The sequence below is a fragment of the Myxine glutinosa genome, chromosome 14, assembly GCF_964187855.1.
Source record: "Myxine glutinosa chromosome 14, kmMyxGlut1.1, whole genome shotgun sequence".
NCBI lineage: Eukaryota > Metazoa > Chordata > Myxini > Myxiniformes > Myxinidae > Myxine > Myxine glutinosa.
Genome location: NC_136274.1, coordinates 34,445,558 through 34,461,585, shown reverse-complemented (window position 1 = coordinate 34,461,585; position 16,028 = coordinate 34,445,558). Strand labels below are relative to the sequence as shown.

Below are 16,028 nucleotides of genomic sequence, written 5' to 3'. Positions count from 1 at the left end.
ACATGGACACAGCTGGGACTTCCAGGGAAGAAGTCGGTATTTCAGAAAAATGTATCTGGGGTGAATTAACGCGGGTAGAAAAGATCAAGGTTTTGGATGGGGGAAGATAACAGATGGTGGTGAACAGCTGTGTTAAAGACCTGGAGGGAGGAGAGGGATTGGTTATTTGAGTGGGATTGAGGGAGGAGTGGGATACATATAACATACCATGGTTATTGCATCGTTCTCCAAACCAAGGGTTGTGTTCTGCCTCACAGGTGTTTATACTACCTCCAGTTTTGCTTTGTGATAGCTCGGTTCTCCTTGTTGTCAAGTGGTGTCTTGTTGCCTGATGCTGATATCCAGGCCAATAATGCAGCACTGGTTTACGATAACCGAGGTTTATATGATCTGGTTATTGAGACTTGGTTTGTGCTGTCGGTTGGGTACCGATTGCAGGTGAGGCAGTCTGGCATTACGAGATGGGCTGGGATGGTAGCGTGGACGCTTCCTACCCCAATGGCCTGCGCACACAGCTGCACACACAACCGCACCTGCTGGGAGGGTCATTGAACCCTGGAGCTGCTCGTCGAAACGTATCTCTTCCTGGGAGTGCAATGGGATCCCTAGTTGAGTGGAGGTTGCGTACAGAGCAACATGAGGGGCGCATCATTCTGCTTGGCCAACGCCTCAGAGTAAGTGAAAATGCACTAACATCAACTGAATAATTTCTCTAAAATGTCCTCAATATTTTATACACAGGGTGCCCATCAAGTCCACATGCAAGTTTGATCTTCTATAACTTTTGATGTACGCATAATTAGATACTATAAATGATGCACGAAAGTATAATTCATACAGTTTTTCTCAATGCAGTTCAATTTTTAGGCTTCCATATATCCGCCATCTTTAGTAACATACATGGTTCAATCTGATTTCCAAACTTGTTGAAAAAGTTCTCCAGTTGCTGAGACATTCTAGAACCGTCGCACATTTGAAGCATTGTGGCATGGGGCCTAGTCATGCTGATACAAGGTATGTCAAATATTTGATCAATGCAGTTCGGGAACCAAATGCAGTACAGTATTTGTGGTGGTTCTTCTTCTTTTGTATGCAGTGCAAAGCAGTGGGGTAGCATCATTGGCTGAGGGCGTGGCTGTGCCGCTGATGCAATGTCCTCTGTACGTTCGGGAAGGAATTTTGAATTTGGCCACAGTACCAGCTTTTTGACAGTTTATGCTGATTTTTGACAATTTTGATCTTGCCAACTTTTTGTGAAGGACACCGTGGGATCTTTAATGCCCACCAACTAATGCTGGCAGATGGGACGCCCGTTTAACGTCCACCTGGGGGACAGGTCACACATTGATGAATCACCCTGCCTGTGAAACACCAGGATGACAGTTTATAGCGGGTCGGGATTTGAACCCAGGCTTGACAGCTAAGAGGCAAGTGTGTGTACCTCTAGGCCATCCTACCAGTCCACTGTGGTGGTTGACTTTATTACTGATGTAGAAGCTGTTGCCTAATCAGAAAATGTCAAGTCGTCAAGAAACTTTGTGGAATTTTGGATTTAACAATACTAATAACAACAACATTACTAATAACAAAACTCAAACGTTATGAAAGTTAAACTTGTGTGTGTGTGTGTGTGGTGTTGTTGGTTGCTATCTCCATATGCGGGTTTAAGAAGGTGGAATGGAGTCCTCCCAGGGCTCGAAGTATCTACCTCCATTTTTTTTTTTTTCGATGCAAGATCGAGGCTCGTGTAAGAGCGGGGTGACGATTCATGGACGAAGATGTGAAATTTTCTTGTTCTCAAAATTTTGTTTCAAGCGCTGCAGCTTCCAACTGCAGTTCGTTTGTAGTAATATTTCCAGGAGTGTTTTTTAAAAAGATATCCATGACGTTCTTCTTCACCACTCCCATTGCTCCAATTATAACTGGGACAATTTTGGTGGTCATCAGCATCCAGAATATTTTAATTTCATTTTCGAGATCCTGGTATTTGGTCATTTTCTTGATTTCTGCTTTGTTTAGGCCAAAATTGCTGGGTACTGAAACCTGAGTGAGCAATGCCATCTTCTCTGATTTTAAACCTAATATAAGTAATGTGATCACAATGCTTTGTTTTATATGGTCATGCTCGATGGGATCATCAGGTCATACGTGAGCATTACTTCCTTATTTTCAATTATCGCTTTTGGTTGATGTTTCTATGAGTTTTCTGGGACTAGGATATTGAAGTTTTTGCAGATGTACCAGTGGATACTTTGTTGTGCCTTTGGGTGTTCAGCTGTTCTGACATGAGTTTTTTTATATTCTGATAGGAGGTGGCTCGTGCTTTCTGTTTCTATCTTGCAGAACCTACACTTGTCCTATTGACTCAGTCCTGCCGTTTTTAGCCATTGGTGTAGTGTCCTTGGTCTTGGCCATTTATTATGATTCGTTCTCCATCCCAGTTGAGCTGACCTCTTCTTAACCATTCCAGTGATTCTTCTTTGTCTATCCCCAATCTGTCCAACTCTTTTTTTTATAAAACTTCCTGCTCCTTGTCGTTCTCCCAGTTGTTGATGTATAGCTGTTGATATTTCGTTTTATATTTTTATTTTGTCTTTTTTTTTTGGGTTCTTCTCGTTTTACAGTTTTCGAGTGTGGCCTTGTTTAGTAGTAGGTGGTCAATTGTTCCATAGCATCCTTTTTTTACATCCCTTCTGTTCTGCATCTAGGCCTCCTGGTTGTGTTAGGTGGTGGTACACTTGGTCATCGGTTAACGTCGTGGTTACCTTCTTTAAATCACAATGTCTCATGAAACGATGTTAAATGGATCAATTTATCTCATAAGAATTAATGTACTCGTAAATAGGTGGGATTAGGTTCCTTCGCCCACATTAGATGCATTTAAGTAAATTCACACACTTTTCATTGTTCATATATTCTGTATTCATTATTTATATATGCTGTGTTGTTTATATATTCATTATTCATTCATTTATTCATTCATTTATATAATTCATTCATTCATTGTTTATTTCATTGTTTATATATTCTGTATTGTACATTGTAATACAGTACTGTAAATACATGTAAAATAAACTACTAAAAATCACCCTTTAGTACAATAAAACAATCTATTAGTGCATGGTGGAGAGTGGGATGATGGTGAGTTATTGAAATCCTGAGGTTCTCCCCCTTGCTGTGACGTCAAGGCTTCTGCTGGTTGTTGAGATGACCGTTTTCCTCCTTCCTGAAAAAAGCATCAATTGCTGACTGTTTGCTGCTCTGAAAAGCATCAATGGCAGGTTATAGGTAAATAATCATGACGTTCTGTGAAGCCTTGGTATTTAATTATTATAGTCGTCATAACGAAACAATGTTTAACCAGGGACATCCTGTACATAGTTTGTGATTATTCCGATCGGAAGTTTGTATGTTGTTGGTAGACATGTTATTGGTCTACCTGTGAGGTACTTGGGTTTCTTCAGATTTTGGGATGAGGATCAGATCACATCACATCACCTTCTGTGAGCCATTCATCCATTACCTCCTCCCCTTGAATAAGTTTGTTGACTGCTCGAGTGTAGTCATCGTGGAGAGCATCTCGTGTTATCCAGAAAGTTGGAATTCCATCCAGCCCTGGGTTTCCAAAGTTTATCATTTTTGCTTTCAAATTTTTTTTTTCTTTATCAATCATCACTGGGGGCATTTCTTCCAGGTGTTGCATTTTCTTTTCCAAGTTTTGGATACAATCAGCCTTCTTATTATGTTATTTTGGGTCTTCATAGATTCCTTTCCAAAAGGTTTGCATTTGTTTCCTTCGTTTGTGGTAGAATTTTTTCAGGTTGTTTCAAACTGCTTTGCTTTCTCCCTTTGTTGACTTCATCATAGTTTTTTATCTTCTTTTTATTTTTAAACACACAATCCCCAACACCATGTCCACACATGTACAACATGCAATGGAAACTCCGCCAATCACGGAAACTACACGTCACCACGTCCGACCCGGACGCGAACCCAGCCATGTCCGTGCCCCGGAAATACAAAAACAACAACGAACACACACACTTACTAACCCCCATACATAAAATCCCAGATCATGAGTAAACAATAATAATGGAAAAAATTTCGTTGCTATTTATCACATCAATTATATCACGTTATCAATTAATATGAATACGCATTGCGTAGGGTGAGAGCTTCGTCGACAATAGTCAGTCGATCGAGTACGCAGCCCTCGCAAACATCTGTAGGCCTTGGCCTAGCTAGGCTAGGTTATTTGATCTTGGGCTTAGAATTAAAATTCAAATTAATTTTATTGAATGGATAGATTGGGATAGAATGCAGGACTTACCTACTGTAGGCTATATAGTCTAGACTTCTAGTCGACTGGACCAGGTACGTAGGTCCGACTGGCAGGTACGTACTGAAATCGGTGTATCTGGCTTAAATGAAGCCGGTGTAGCTGGCGGAAAACTGAAGCCGGTGTAGCTGGTGGAAAAAAGAAGTCGGTGTAGCTGGCATAAATGATGAGCGGTTTCGAATTCAAAATCTGTTCTGTACAGTACTGTATTGTAATTTATTGATTTTAATCACCAGGTGAAAATAATTTTAATCAACAGGTGAAAATAATTTATCGGTCACGCCAGACCAAAGCAAGATCACGTGAGCAAGATGCTTTTATGAAAAAGCGAACAATGAACAATAAATGAATAAATGAATTCATTTATATATATATTGATTTTAATCACCAGGTGAAAATAATTTATCGGTCACGCCAGACCAAAGCAAGATCACGTGAGCAAGATGGCGGATCATGGAAGGGACAAGATGGCGGATCATGGAAGGGACAAGATGGCGGATCATGGAAGGGACATTTCAAATGACAACATGAAATTTTGTTCCCAAGGAATGGGGAAAAATTAGAAATTTATTTTTTGGGAAATTTGAAATGAAAGTGAACTTTTGAATGGATTTACATAAAATTTTGAATGGATTTACATATCCATGCAATTGCCATAGAGGTTCGCTTATGAAGCTCTCTTTCAATTAAAGCAGACCATCGATGATGCCATTGGTGTTTGTTGCTTAAGGTTCGGCAAAATAAAAACATTGGCACGTGACCGGTAATGAATGGTCGCCTCGGAATAGAGGCAGACACGTGCCACTGGGAAGTGGGTGAAACATTACCTGAGACTGCATCTGCTCTTGCTTGTTTATTATTAGATTGGCGGAGTATATATCGTTACTTTTTTGGTTTGATGCATCCTTTTTCCTTTTAAAATCTATCACCTTTTTTCCTTTTAAAATGTATGATGTGTGGACATTTCCCTGCTCATCCAGGATTTGCTTTGTTCATTTCAGGTTCAAGATAGAAACCTTCTGTCCCTCGATTATGACCGAGGCGAGCATGTTCAGAAAATCTATGATGATCACCGTCGTTTTCTCCTGCGCGTTCTGCATGATCGAGCGAGCCGCCCAACTGTTTGGCTTCCTGGAGACCATCTTGCCTCCCTTAACCTGTCATATGCACCAGGTGGGTTGTTAGCCACCCTGCATCGTGGATCTATTGCCGAGCAGCGGCGCTATGATGCTCGTGGGCGCCTCACATCACGCTTCTTCCCAGACGGCTCCTCCTGGAAGTATTCGTACATGGAGCAGGTATGCCTCGTACCTTCCCCCCCCAACAATGACACTTTGTGGTACTACCCCATCGACATGACCTTGCCAAACTGAACCTTTCTCCCCCTGTAGGCAGTGATGCTGCTACTTCCCAGCCAGAGGCAGTACATGTTTGAGTTTGATGCTGCAAAGAAACTTTCTGCTGTTACAATGCCCGATGGAGCTCGCCACACTTTTGCCACTCACCGCGCCCCTTTTTATTACCGCAATGAACATCACGGTCCAGGGAGCGCGGCTCCTGTGCTGCAGGACTACAGCTATGATGGTCGCATCCTGCAGGTTGAATACTTGGGAACAGGGCGGCGTGTGGTGTATCACTATGGGATGCACGGGCACCTGACAGAAGTACTATTTGATGGGACGCGTGCCTCCTTCACATATGATGAGCACTCGGGTTTGTTGCACATGGCTACTGTCGCATCTGCTAGATCAAATCAGAGGCCGAGTGTTACAAAGGGTTCAAATGAAGGCCTGCCTGAAAGCATGTGCTCCATAAAGTTCAGACGTACTGGACCGTTGCTGGATCAACAGATGTCAAGCTGTGTTGGGATAGGTGGAGCAGTAGCTCTGTTTGAGTACAGCCATGACGAGCGCTTTCGCATGACGGGGCTCCAGACTGTTGTTGACGAGCAACCGCTGCCTATAGACCTTTTCCGCTATGATGATGTCACAGGGCGTCTGGAACAGTTTGGCAAGTTTGGTGTGATTTACTATGGCATCGATCCAGTCGTTACTACATCCTCCATGACGCTCACCAAACGCCGTGATAATCTGGGACGCATCACAGAGGTAAAGACTCATTGCATTGTTTACATTGATAAAGCATCGTTACCTTGCTAACAAATATAAAACTCACTAAAGACGTGGAAAGATTCTTCACCAAAACTTTCTCAAAGCATCCTGCCAACTTTGGTTTCAGCATTCATAGTATATTTTGATGAACATAGCATATTGAATATTTTGATGAACATAGTAGATATATGAACATAGAACATTCATAGTCTATTGAGGAACAAGTGGAAGGAATGTATGGAGACAAAAGGTCTGAAGGTGAATATCGGAAAGACGAAGGTGATGGCAAGTGGTAAAGCATGTGGTGAGGTGGGAAGAACTGGGAAGTGGCCGTGTGCTGTGTGCAGGAAGGGTGTCGGAGTGAACTCAATTCAATGTACAATGTGCGCTGATTGGGTTCATCAAAAATGTAGTGGTCTGACAGGGTCATTAACCAGTGTGGCAGCTACATTCAAGTGTAAGGTGTGCACAGAGGGAGCTGCAGATGGAGGAAATGTTGAGTTGGATCTTGGAGACGGCGTGAAGCTGGAAGGTGTGAAAACATTTTGCTACCTCGGAGACATGCTGAATGGAGAAGGTGGATCAGACTCGGCAACGGTTGCTGGAGTGAGGTTTGCATGGAAGAAGTTTTGGGAACTGAGTGGCGTGCTGACGAGGAGGGGAGTGTCGTTGAAGCTGAAGGGAAAGGTGTATGCTGCATGTGTGAGAAGTGTTATGATTTATGGGAGCGATACATGGGTAATGAACATAGAGCAGCAACGAAGGCTGGAAAGGGTGGAAATGTGAATCGTTCGGTGGATGTGTGGAGTATCTTTGAGAGAGAGGAAGACAAAAGATGCTTTGCGAAAGATGATGGGAATACAGTGCATTCAGAAAGTATTCAGACCCCTTCACTTTTTTCACATTTTGTTATGTTGCAGCCTTATGCTGAAATCGTTTAAATTCATTTTTTCCCTCATCAATCTACACTCAATACCCCATAATGACAAAGAGAAAACAGATTTATAGATGCAAATTTATTAAAAAGAAAAAACTGAAATATCACATTGACATAAGTATTCAGACCCTTTGCTATGACATTTGAAATTTATCTCAGGTGCCTCCCATTTCTCTTGATCATCTTTGAGATGTTTCTACACCTTGATTGGAGTCCACCTGTGGTAAATTCAATTGATTGGACATGATTTGGAAAGGCACACACCTGTCTATATAAGGTCTAACAGCTGACAATGCATATCAGAGCAAAAACCAAGCCATGAGGTCGAAGGAACTGCCTGCAGAGCTCAGAGACAGGATTGTGTCGAGGCACAGATCTGGGGAAGCCTACAAAAAAATTTCTGCTGCATTGAAGGTTCCCAAGAGCACAGTGGCCTCCATAATTCTTAAATGGAAGAAGTTTGGAACAACCAGGACTCTTCCTAGAGCTGGCCGCCCGGCCAAACGGAGCAATCGGGTGAGAAGGGCCTTCGTAAGAGAGGTGACCAAGAACCCGATGGTCACTCTGGCTGAGCTCCAGAGATCCTGTGTGGAGATTGGAGAAACTTCCAGAAGGACAACCATCACTGCAACACTCCACCGATCTGGGCTTTATGGCAGAGTGGCCAGACGGAAGCCTCTCCTCAGTGAAAGACACATGAAAGCCCGCCTGGAGTTTGCAAAAAAGCACCTAAAGGACTCTCAGACTGTGAGAAACAAGATTCTGTGGTCTGATGAAACCAAGATTGAACTGTTTGGCTTCCGTCAAATCTGGATTTGGATCTTCACCAAAAATCGGAATCGATTCGTCCTTTGCAAACATAAAGTCAACCAGTCCACCAAGTTTCGTCCAAATCCGTCCACAACTTTTCGAGATATCGTCCTATATATCGTTTTTGTCCACTCAATGGTGACGAAACACTTTAAAAATTCTAGTATCCGGATCCGGAGCTTCAACAAAATGTAATCTTTTCGTTCTCGTCACACACCCATCCCCTCCACCAAATTTCATCCTAATCTGTCCACAACTTTTTGAGATATCCTGTTCAGAGACAGTGGTGAAAACATAACAGTGGTGACAAGTGGTGTAGGAGGAATAAACTTTAAACATTTGCCATTTAAAATAGACGGAGATGGACAAACAAGAGATGCCAGTAAGAATTAGGAGTAGGGGAGAATGCAGGGTTGGACAAGATGCATACAGTACTACAGTAGCAAGCTCTCAGGAAGGAAATACTGGAAGTTGCAGTGGGGCATTTGGGGGAGGTGGCTTAATAGAGGTAGAAAGTATCATGGTTTTAGATGGAGGGTGATCTGAGATGGTGAAGAGAATGTGGAACTGTGGAAGTTTATTCTACAGGTGGGGAAAACGAGGAAGAAATTGAGTTGAGCATTGCTTCTGGATTTTGGGAGTTTGACCAGAAGGGGGATGCAGGTGGGTCACACGCATCCTGCAGAAACCTGGTGGGTGGGTGGGAGGTGGGGGGATGGCGGGAAGGCACGGAGAAGGCAGAGGGTGCAAGACTAGAAGGGAGCTGGCAGAAGACAGAGACCACAGACCTTTCTGCAATGCAAAGTGATAGGCTCATAGACTCAGTTTCATCACGGGAGGTTCTTGTGATCTTAAACGTCTTGGTTTACATGGAGTTAAGCTGAGCAAAGCGTCATCCAGGGGTGCCAGCAGAGAGGGGAGAGCAATATTCCATCAAGCTGTGGATGAAGGCCTTGCAGATGCATACGAGTTCAGGTGTGCCACGGTCGGACTTTGTGTGACGGAGGATGCCCAGTCGGTGGCTGGCCAACATTGGAATGTGGTTTGCCCAAGAAAGGTCATGAGTGATAGTCCTAAGACCCAGAAGTTTCAATGACTGAACTTCTTCAAGAAGATTGTTAAGAAAGTAGATAGGAGGGTTTGCCATATGGTGCTTCTGTTTGAGATAGATCGTGAGAGTGTGAGATTTATCAGGATTGAAAGAGATATTCCAAGTGTTTCACCAGATTGTGATTTTTTTCAAGGCCTGAAGAGAGGGAAGAGGCTGCAACCTACCTATCTGAAGGATGAGGGATGTCACGGCAGAGGGTTAAGTCATCAGCAAATAGATAAAGGGCATTTTCCAGAGTCCGAGAGATCATTGATGAAGATTAGGAATTGGACTGAGTAGGATTAGGAATAGGACAATAAGAAAATGAAGATTTGGAGCAGATGATATTCTGACATGTGGAGGGTATGTGACATGGGGGAGGTATGTCAATAATTTGCATACATAATAAATAGATTGCTCCCAACCATACAAAAAAGGACTTTCTTGCCAGAATTGTTGGGGTATTGTTCCTAATTTATATTTATTAGTCTGATTAATAAAAAGTATATATTTTATGTATACTTTCAGAGCAGGAAAACGTCTTTAAATTTTCAAACATGGTTACCTGTGCCACCAACGGTGGATGGAGGTTATGTTTTCACCCCTGTCTGTCTGTCTGTTTGTTTGTGAACAAGATATCTCAAAACGTTGTGGACGGATTTGGACGAAATTCAGCAGAGATGTAGCATATGTGAAAAGAACGAAATGATTAGATTTTGGTGAAGATCCGGATTCGGATCCGACTACTGGAATTTTAAAGTGATTCTTCACCATTGGGAGATACGGCCAAAAACGATACATAGCAGGATATCTCAAAACGTTGTGGACGGATTTGGACGATACTTGGCAGAGATGTAACGTATGTGACAAGGACGAAATGATTAGATTTTGGTGAAGATCCGGATTCGGATCCGACTACTGGAATTTTAAAGTGATTCTTCACCATTGGGAGATACGGCCAAAAACGATACATAGCAGGATATCTCAAAACGTTGTGGACGGATTTGGACGATACTTGGCAGAGATGTAACGTATGTGACAAGGACGAAATGATTAGATTTTGGTGAAGATCCGGATTCGGATCCGACTACTGGAATTTTAAAGTGATTCTTCACCATTGGGAGATACGGCCAAAAACGATACATAGCAGGATATCTCAAAACGTTGTGGACGGATTTGGACGAAACTTGGTGGACCGGTTGGGTGTCTAACAAGGACGATTCGATTTGAATTTGGTAAAGATCTGAATGTGGATTCGGATATGAAAATTATTAAAATTTATAAGTGATTCTTCACCATTGGGAGATGGGGCCAAAAACGATACATAGCAAGATATCTCAAAAAGTTGTGGACGAATGATTTTGATTAAATGTGATTTTGTATTGTGATTTTCTGGTCTACTCTGGGATAAAAAGTGTAAACTGTTCACCTGGCAGAGGTATGCTCTCTACTGAGTGCCGTTCTAGTTCAATTATGTCTCTGCTTTTTTTCTGCTAAAAATGCTTCGTGTTCATAAATGTGAGGAAGTAAAATACATCAGTATCCGATGCTCGTTTAGCACACGTGATGATATTTTCCAATTTGAGTCTTGGATTTTCTTCACCTAAATAAGGTCACATCATAAACGAGGAATCAAATAAATCTGATTAAACTTTGAGGAAAATGTGAAATTGAATATTGATACTTGATCAAACAGCTCAATAAGTGATAAGTACGTGAGTAATTAAAATGATCAAACTTGAGAAGAGTATGGTGTCGGTCATTACCTCTGCCACCGAAGGTGGACAGAATTGATGTTTCCAGCCCGCTCTCTTTGTCCGTGAGCAGGATATCTGAAATAGTTATGGACAGATTCCGATGAAATTCGGTAGACAGATTGGGTTTATGACAAGGACGAACTGATTAGATTTTGGTTCAGGTGCGGATCCATATCCGGCGTATTAGTGGAATACAAACCAGAAACTGTTCAGCCTGGTGGAGATATGCACTCTGCCGAGTGCCGTTCTAGTTTTACCTGCAGAAGTCGTACACACATTCTAATCACAAAGCTGGTGACATTTTTAGCTCACCTGGAACGAAGTTCAGTGGAGTTTATGCGATGGCGCGTTGTCCGTCCGTCAGTCAGTCCGTAAACACTGGAAACTTCTTCTTTGAAACCGCTGATGGGATTGCGACCAAATTTGGCACAAATGATATTTGTTGTGTTGTGACTAAAGTTTGTTCACTGCATTTTAAAAAAAAGTCGGGGTTTAAGGGGGTTTACCGGGGTCAAAGTGGATCCAGGTTTGACCTCCCAAAATAGGAATTTGCTTTCTTTTCTCTTTTCTGAAACTACACACACTATTTCGATGAAACTTGACCACAACCTTCAACACCCTTGATGTACCAAACTTTGTTCAAAGCAGTAGAAAAATTGGGGTCTGAGGAGGTATACTGGGTTGGGGGAGGGGAGGGGTTGCCCCCCAAAATAGGTATTTTTGTTTATTTGTTTAAAGTCTTATGATTATGTTAGTATGATTCCACATGCTGCCCTGTGTTCTAGCAACCATTGAAATTGGTTTAAAATACCCTTAGTCGGTGCAGTATACTGTTTATTCTACCAGGTGAGCACCAGGGGTATTGCCCCTATGTTTAAGTGTATGCTTGCTCTATACCAATCTGACATTGAATTACCATAAAGGGGAGGCCTTGAGAATTCCCATCAACAACAACAACAACATGCATTTTAAAGGCCATTTTCCCTGCTAGAGCGGGGGTTAGCCTTGCGGTCCCCATGACAATCTTCTCCATTTTGCCCTATTTTCTGCATCTCTCCTTGTTAACCCCCTTGCCCGCATTTCTTCTTCCACCATCTTTAGCCAAGTCTTTCTCGGTCTTCCCCGTCTTCTACTTCCTTCTACATTCATTTCCATCACTCTTCTCAACCGGTCACTTTCATCCTTCCTCAACACATGACCAAACCATCTCAACCTGTTCCTCTTCACAGCATCAATCACAGGCTCTATTCCCATCATCTTTCGCAATTCATCATTTGTCTTCCTCTCTCTCAACGATACTCCGCACATCCGTCGAACCATTCGCATTTCCACCCTTTCCAACCTTCGTTGCTGCTCTACGTTCATTACCCATGTCTCGCTCCCATAAATCATAACACTTCTCACACATGCAGCATACACCTTTCCCTTCAGCTTCAGCGACACTCTCCTCCTCATCAGCACGCCACTCAGTTCCCGAAACTTCTTCCATGCACATCTCACTCGAGCAACCGTTGCCGAGTCTGATCCACCTTCTCCATTCAGCATGTCTCCGAGGTAGCAAAATGTTTTCACACCTTCCAGCTTCACGCCGTCTCCAAGATCCAACTCAACATTTCCTCCATCTGCAGCTCCCTCTGTGCACACCTTACATTTGAATGTAGCTGCCACACTGGTTAATGACCCTCTCAGACCACTACATTTTTGATGAACCCACTCAGCGCACATTGTACACTGAATGGAGTTCACTCCGACACCCTTCCTGCACACAGCACAGGGCCACTTCCCAGTTCTTTCCACCTCACCACATGCTTTACCACTTGCCATCACCTTCGTCTTTCCGATATTCACCTTCAGACCTTTTGTCTCCATACATTGAGAATTCCCATCGGCAACACAAAAAGTACGTGATGTTGAATGATGAATGATGAATAAATCGATTCCTGATAAACTTTCAAAGCAAGAGCAAATTTTTTTTAGATTCCAATTGTGTAGAAATCCATTCTGAATATTGATTTGGAGCAAAAACTGCATGGTCGTTGTTTTGCAAAACTGTTTATATTCCCTCTGTAATGGGTTCTTAAAAGACAGGGGTGGACTCCACAACTCTAATCCACTTCACAGAATCCTTTTTTTCTTTAACCTTTGTTCACCTCTCACAGGTGCACTATGAAATTCTTCGCTCATTGCTCTTCTGGTTGACCATTCGCTACGATGTGGCTGGGCGTGTTGTCCAGCGTCATTTTCGGATAGACCCAACTGCAAACACTACAGCACTAGAATACGAGTATGACCCCGACGGGCAGCTGCAGGCTGTCGCAGTGGACGGTCGCCCGGCATGGCGCTACAGCTACGACCTAAACGGAAATCTGCATCTACTGAGCCCCGGTGCCTCTTCACATCTCGCCCCATTGCGATACACTTCTGGTGACCGTCTCTCGAGTCTAGGAGATCTTCCCTACGAGGTCGATGCCGATGGCTTCCTCTGTGGCCGCGGAAATGAGAGGTTTGAATATGACTCGAGAGGTGTGTTGGTACGGGCCTGGGGAGGAGGAGGTGGTTCCACCGAAGCATGGAGGATCACCTATGGATACGATGCATTCGGTCGTCGGGCCTGGAGGAAAGATCAACGAGGCGGTTTTCTTCAGTTCTTCTATGCGGACATGTCACGACCGACACGCCTCACACATGTGTACAACCACACCAATCGAGAAATCACAGCGTACTACTATGACTTGCAGGTAAAGAGTTAAGGCCATTATTTCAGCACTTACAACTACCTACATTACCAGCAAAGTCTATTCTAGGTCTCATTGCCAGAAGCTATGGTAAGTGAACTGGCAGGTACCATTCATGATTTTTCCTTAACTATACCTACCTGCTTCATTATTTTCTATTTATTAATTCCACCAAACTCTTTCCTTTTATAATCTCATAGCCATGTTCTACATTATATGATACTTGTTTAATTAACAATTTCATTTTGTAAGTTACGTCCCCAAACTCCAGTCTTCCCCAAACTTCCCCAAACTACTTTTACGCATTAAGGTGTGGATTTTTGTTTGTCTGACGGTTGCATCCTCAGGGGCACCTCTTTGCACTGGAGCTGAGCAGTGGACGAGAATTTTATGTTGGCACTGATGAGGTCGGGACTCCTCTATGCATGTTTGACGAGAAGGGACGCCTTGTCAAACGCCTTTTCTACACGCCCTTCGGGGAGCTATACCAAGATTCTAACCCAGAGCTCCCATTGCTCTTGGGTTTCCGTGGTTCCCTGTACGAGCCGCTCACACGACTTGCCCATTTCTCTGGGAGGGACTACGACGTAGCTGCTGGACGCTGGACGCTACCCGAACCCGGCCTGTGGGAACGTGTGTCACGTGACCTAAAGCCCTTCAATGCATACATGTTCCTGCACAATGATCCCGTCGGGGGAGGCACTAGAGGACCGCTGCACATGGCAGGTGGGTGTAAGGTCACGTGGACAACATCCGAGTCGCTATTTTTGGGAAGGCACTGAAAGAGATCTTTGGAATAAGGCTTGGGTTGGATACTCTTTGGCAATTTACAGTTTAAAATGATGCTTTCCAGCGAAACCTCATTGAAAGTGAGCATACGTTATATGAATAAATCGGGCTCCAAGGTTTAAATTTGAAAATGTGAAAGATGCGCGATGAGGAAGACGGTATAATGAAGGTACTTTATGCCCATTGCAGATGTGAACAGCTGGCTGCAAACCTTTGGCTTCTTCCTGCACAATCTGGTTCCACGATTCCCACAGCCTCCCATTCCAGCTCCAAGAGAACCAATTCTGTCACCGAAACACCCCAACAATCTTTTTCACCATCAGCAGGTAAATACATCTCACCTTTCCTTTATCTTGTCTAACCTTATTTTTGTACATTTGCTTCACTTGTTTATATCCTTTTCAGTTGTTATGCGATTCTCTTTGCAGTTTGTTTTTTTTCTTTATTTTTTTTAATTATTGGGTTTTCAAACATCAAGCTGGAACATCTTTTTTGTGTGTACACAGTCGAGGCTCGTGGAAGAGATAGTACACTGAACGGATCAGGACGTAATGGGATGCAAAAGGAATGCCAACAGTAAAGACAATGGTTGTGTGGAGGAATTGGGGGAAGGGGTGGTGGGGGAGCAGGAGAGGATGCAGGAGGGGTGGACAAGATGGATACAGAAGGAAACTCTAAGGAGGGTTGTTAGGTTTAGGGTTAGGGTTAGAGTTGTTAGGGTTAGGGTTAGAGTTGTTAGGGTTAGGGTTAGGGTTAGAGTTGTTAGGGTTAGAGTTGTTAGGGTTAGGGTTAGGGTTAGAGTTGTTAGGGTTAGGGTTAGAGTTGTTAGGGTTAGGGTTAGGGTTAGGGTTAGGGTTAGAGTTGTTAGGGTTACGGTTAGAGTTGTTAGGGTTAGGGTTAGAGTTGTTAGGGTTAGGGTTAGGGTTAGAGTTGTTAGGGTTAGGGTTAGGGTTAGAGTTGTTAGGGTTAGGGTTAGAGTTGTTAGGGTTAGGGTTAGGGTTAGAGTTGTTAGGGTTAGGGTTAGGGTTAGAGTTGTTAGGGTTAGGGTTAGGGTTAGAGTTGTTAGGGTTAGGGTTAGGGTTAGAGTTGTTAGGGTTAGGGTTAGGGTTAGGGTTAGAGTTGTTAGGGTTAGGGTTAGAGTTGTTAGGGTTAGGGTTAGGGTTAGAGTTGTTAGGGTTAGGGTTAGGGTTAGAGTTGTTAGGGTTAGGGTTAGGAAATTTTGAAAAAAAACTAGAAAAAAAAAAAAACTGGAAATTTGGAAGGAGGGATTTGGGTGGGGGCGAGGAGGTGATACGCAAGTCACTGAATATTAATCTATCTGTGTAGAGTGTTTTATTTTCTCCATGCCAGCCATAAATTGAAGCAGTTCATCAATGTGAATCCTGGAGTATTATTTTCACACAATAACACTTTTGCATGATTAATATTCGTGACTGTTGCATACAACGTCCTTAGGGTAT

General features: G+C 43.1%; 1 protein-coding gene across 1 annotated transcript in view; it reads left to right on the top strand.

Annotated features, from left to right (window-relative positions):
* The window catches only part of LOC137439239 (teneurin-3), a 319,589-nt gene that overhangs the window by 298,813 nt on the left and 4,748 nt on the right, over positions 1 to 16,028 (top strand). Inside the window, exons 26-31 of the mRNA XM_078768166.1 lie at positions 439 to 674; positions 5,341 to 5,637; positions 5,731 to 6,447; positions 13,204 to 13,782; positions 14,127 to 14,505; positions 14,758 to 14,894. Of these exons, the coding sequence (XP_078624292.1) occupies positions 439 to 674; positions 5,341 to 5,637; positions 5,731 to 6,447; positions 13,204 to 13,782; positions 14,127 to 14,505; positions 14,758 to 14,894 (2,345 nt within the window). The remainder of the gene's footprint in view (positions 1 to 438; positions 675 to 5,340; positions 5,638 to 5,730; positions 6,448 to 13,203; positions 13,783 to 14,126; positions 14,506 to 14,757; positions 14,895 to 16,028) is intronic.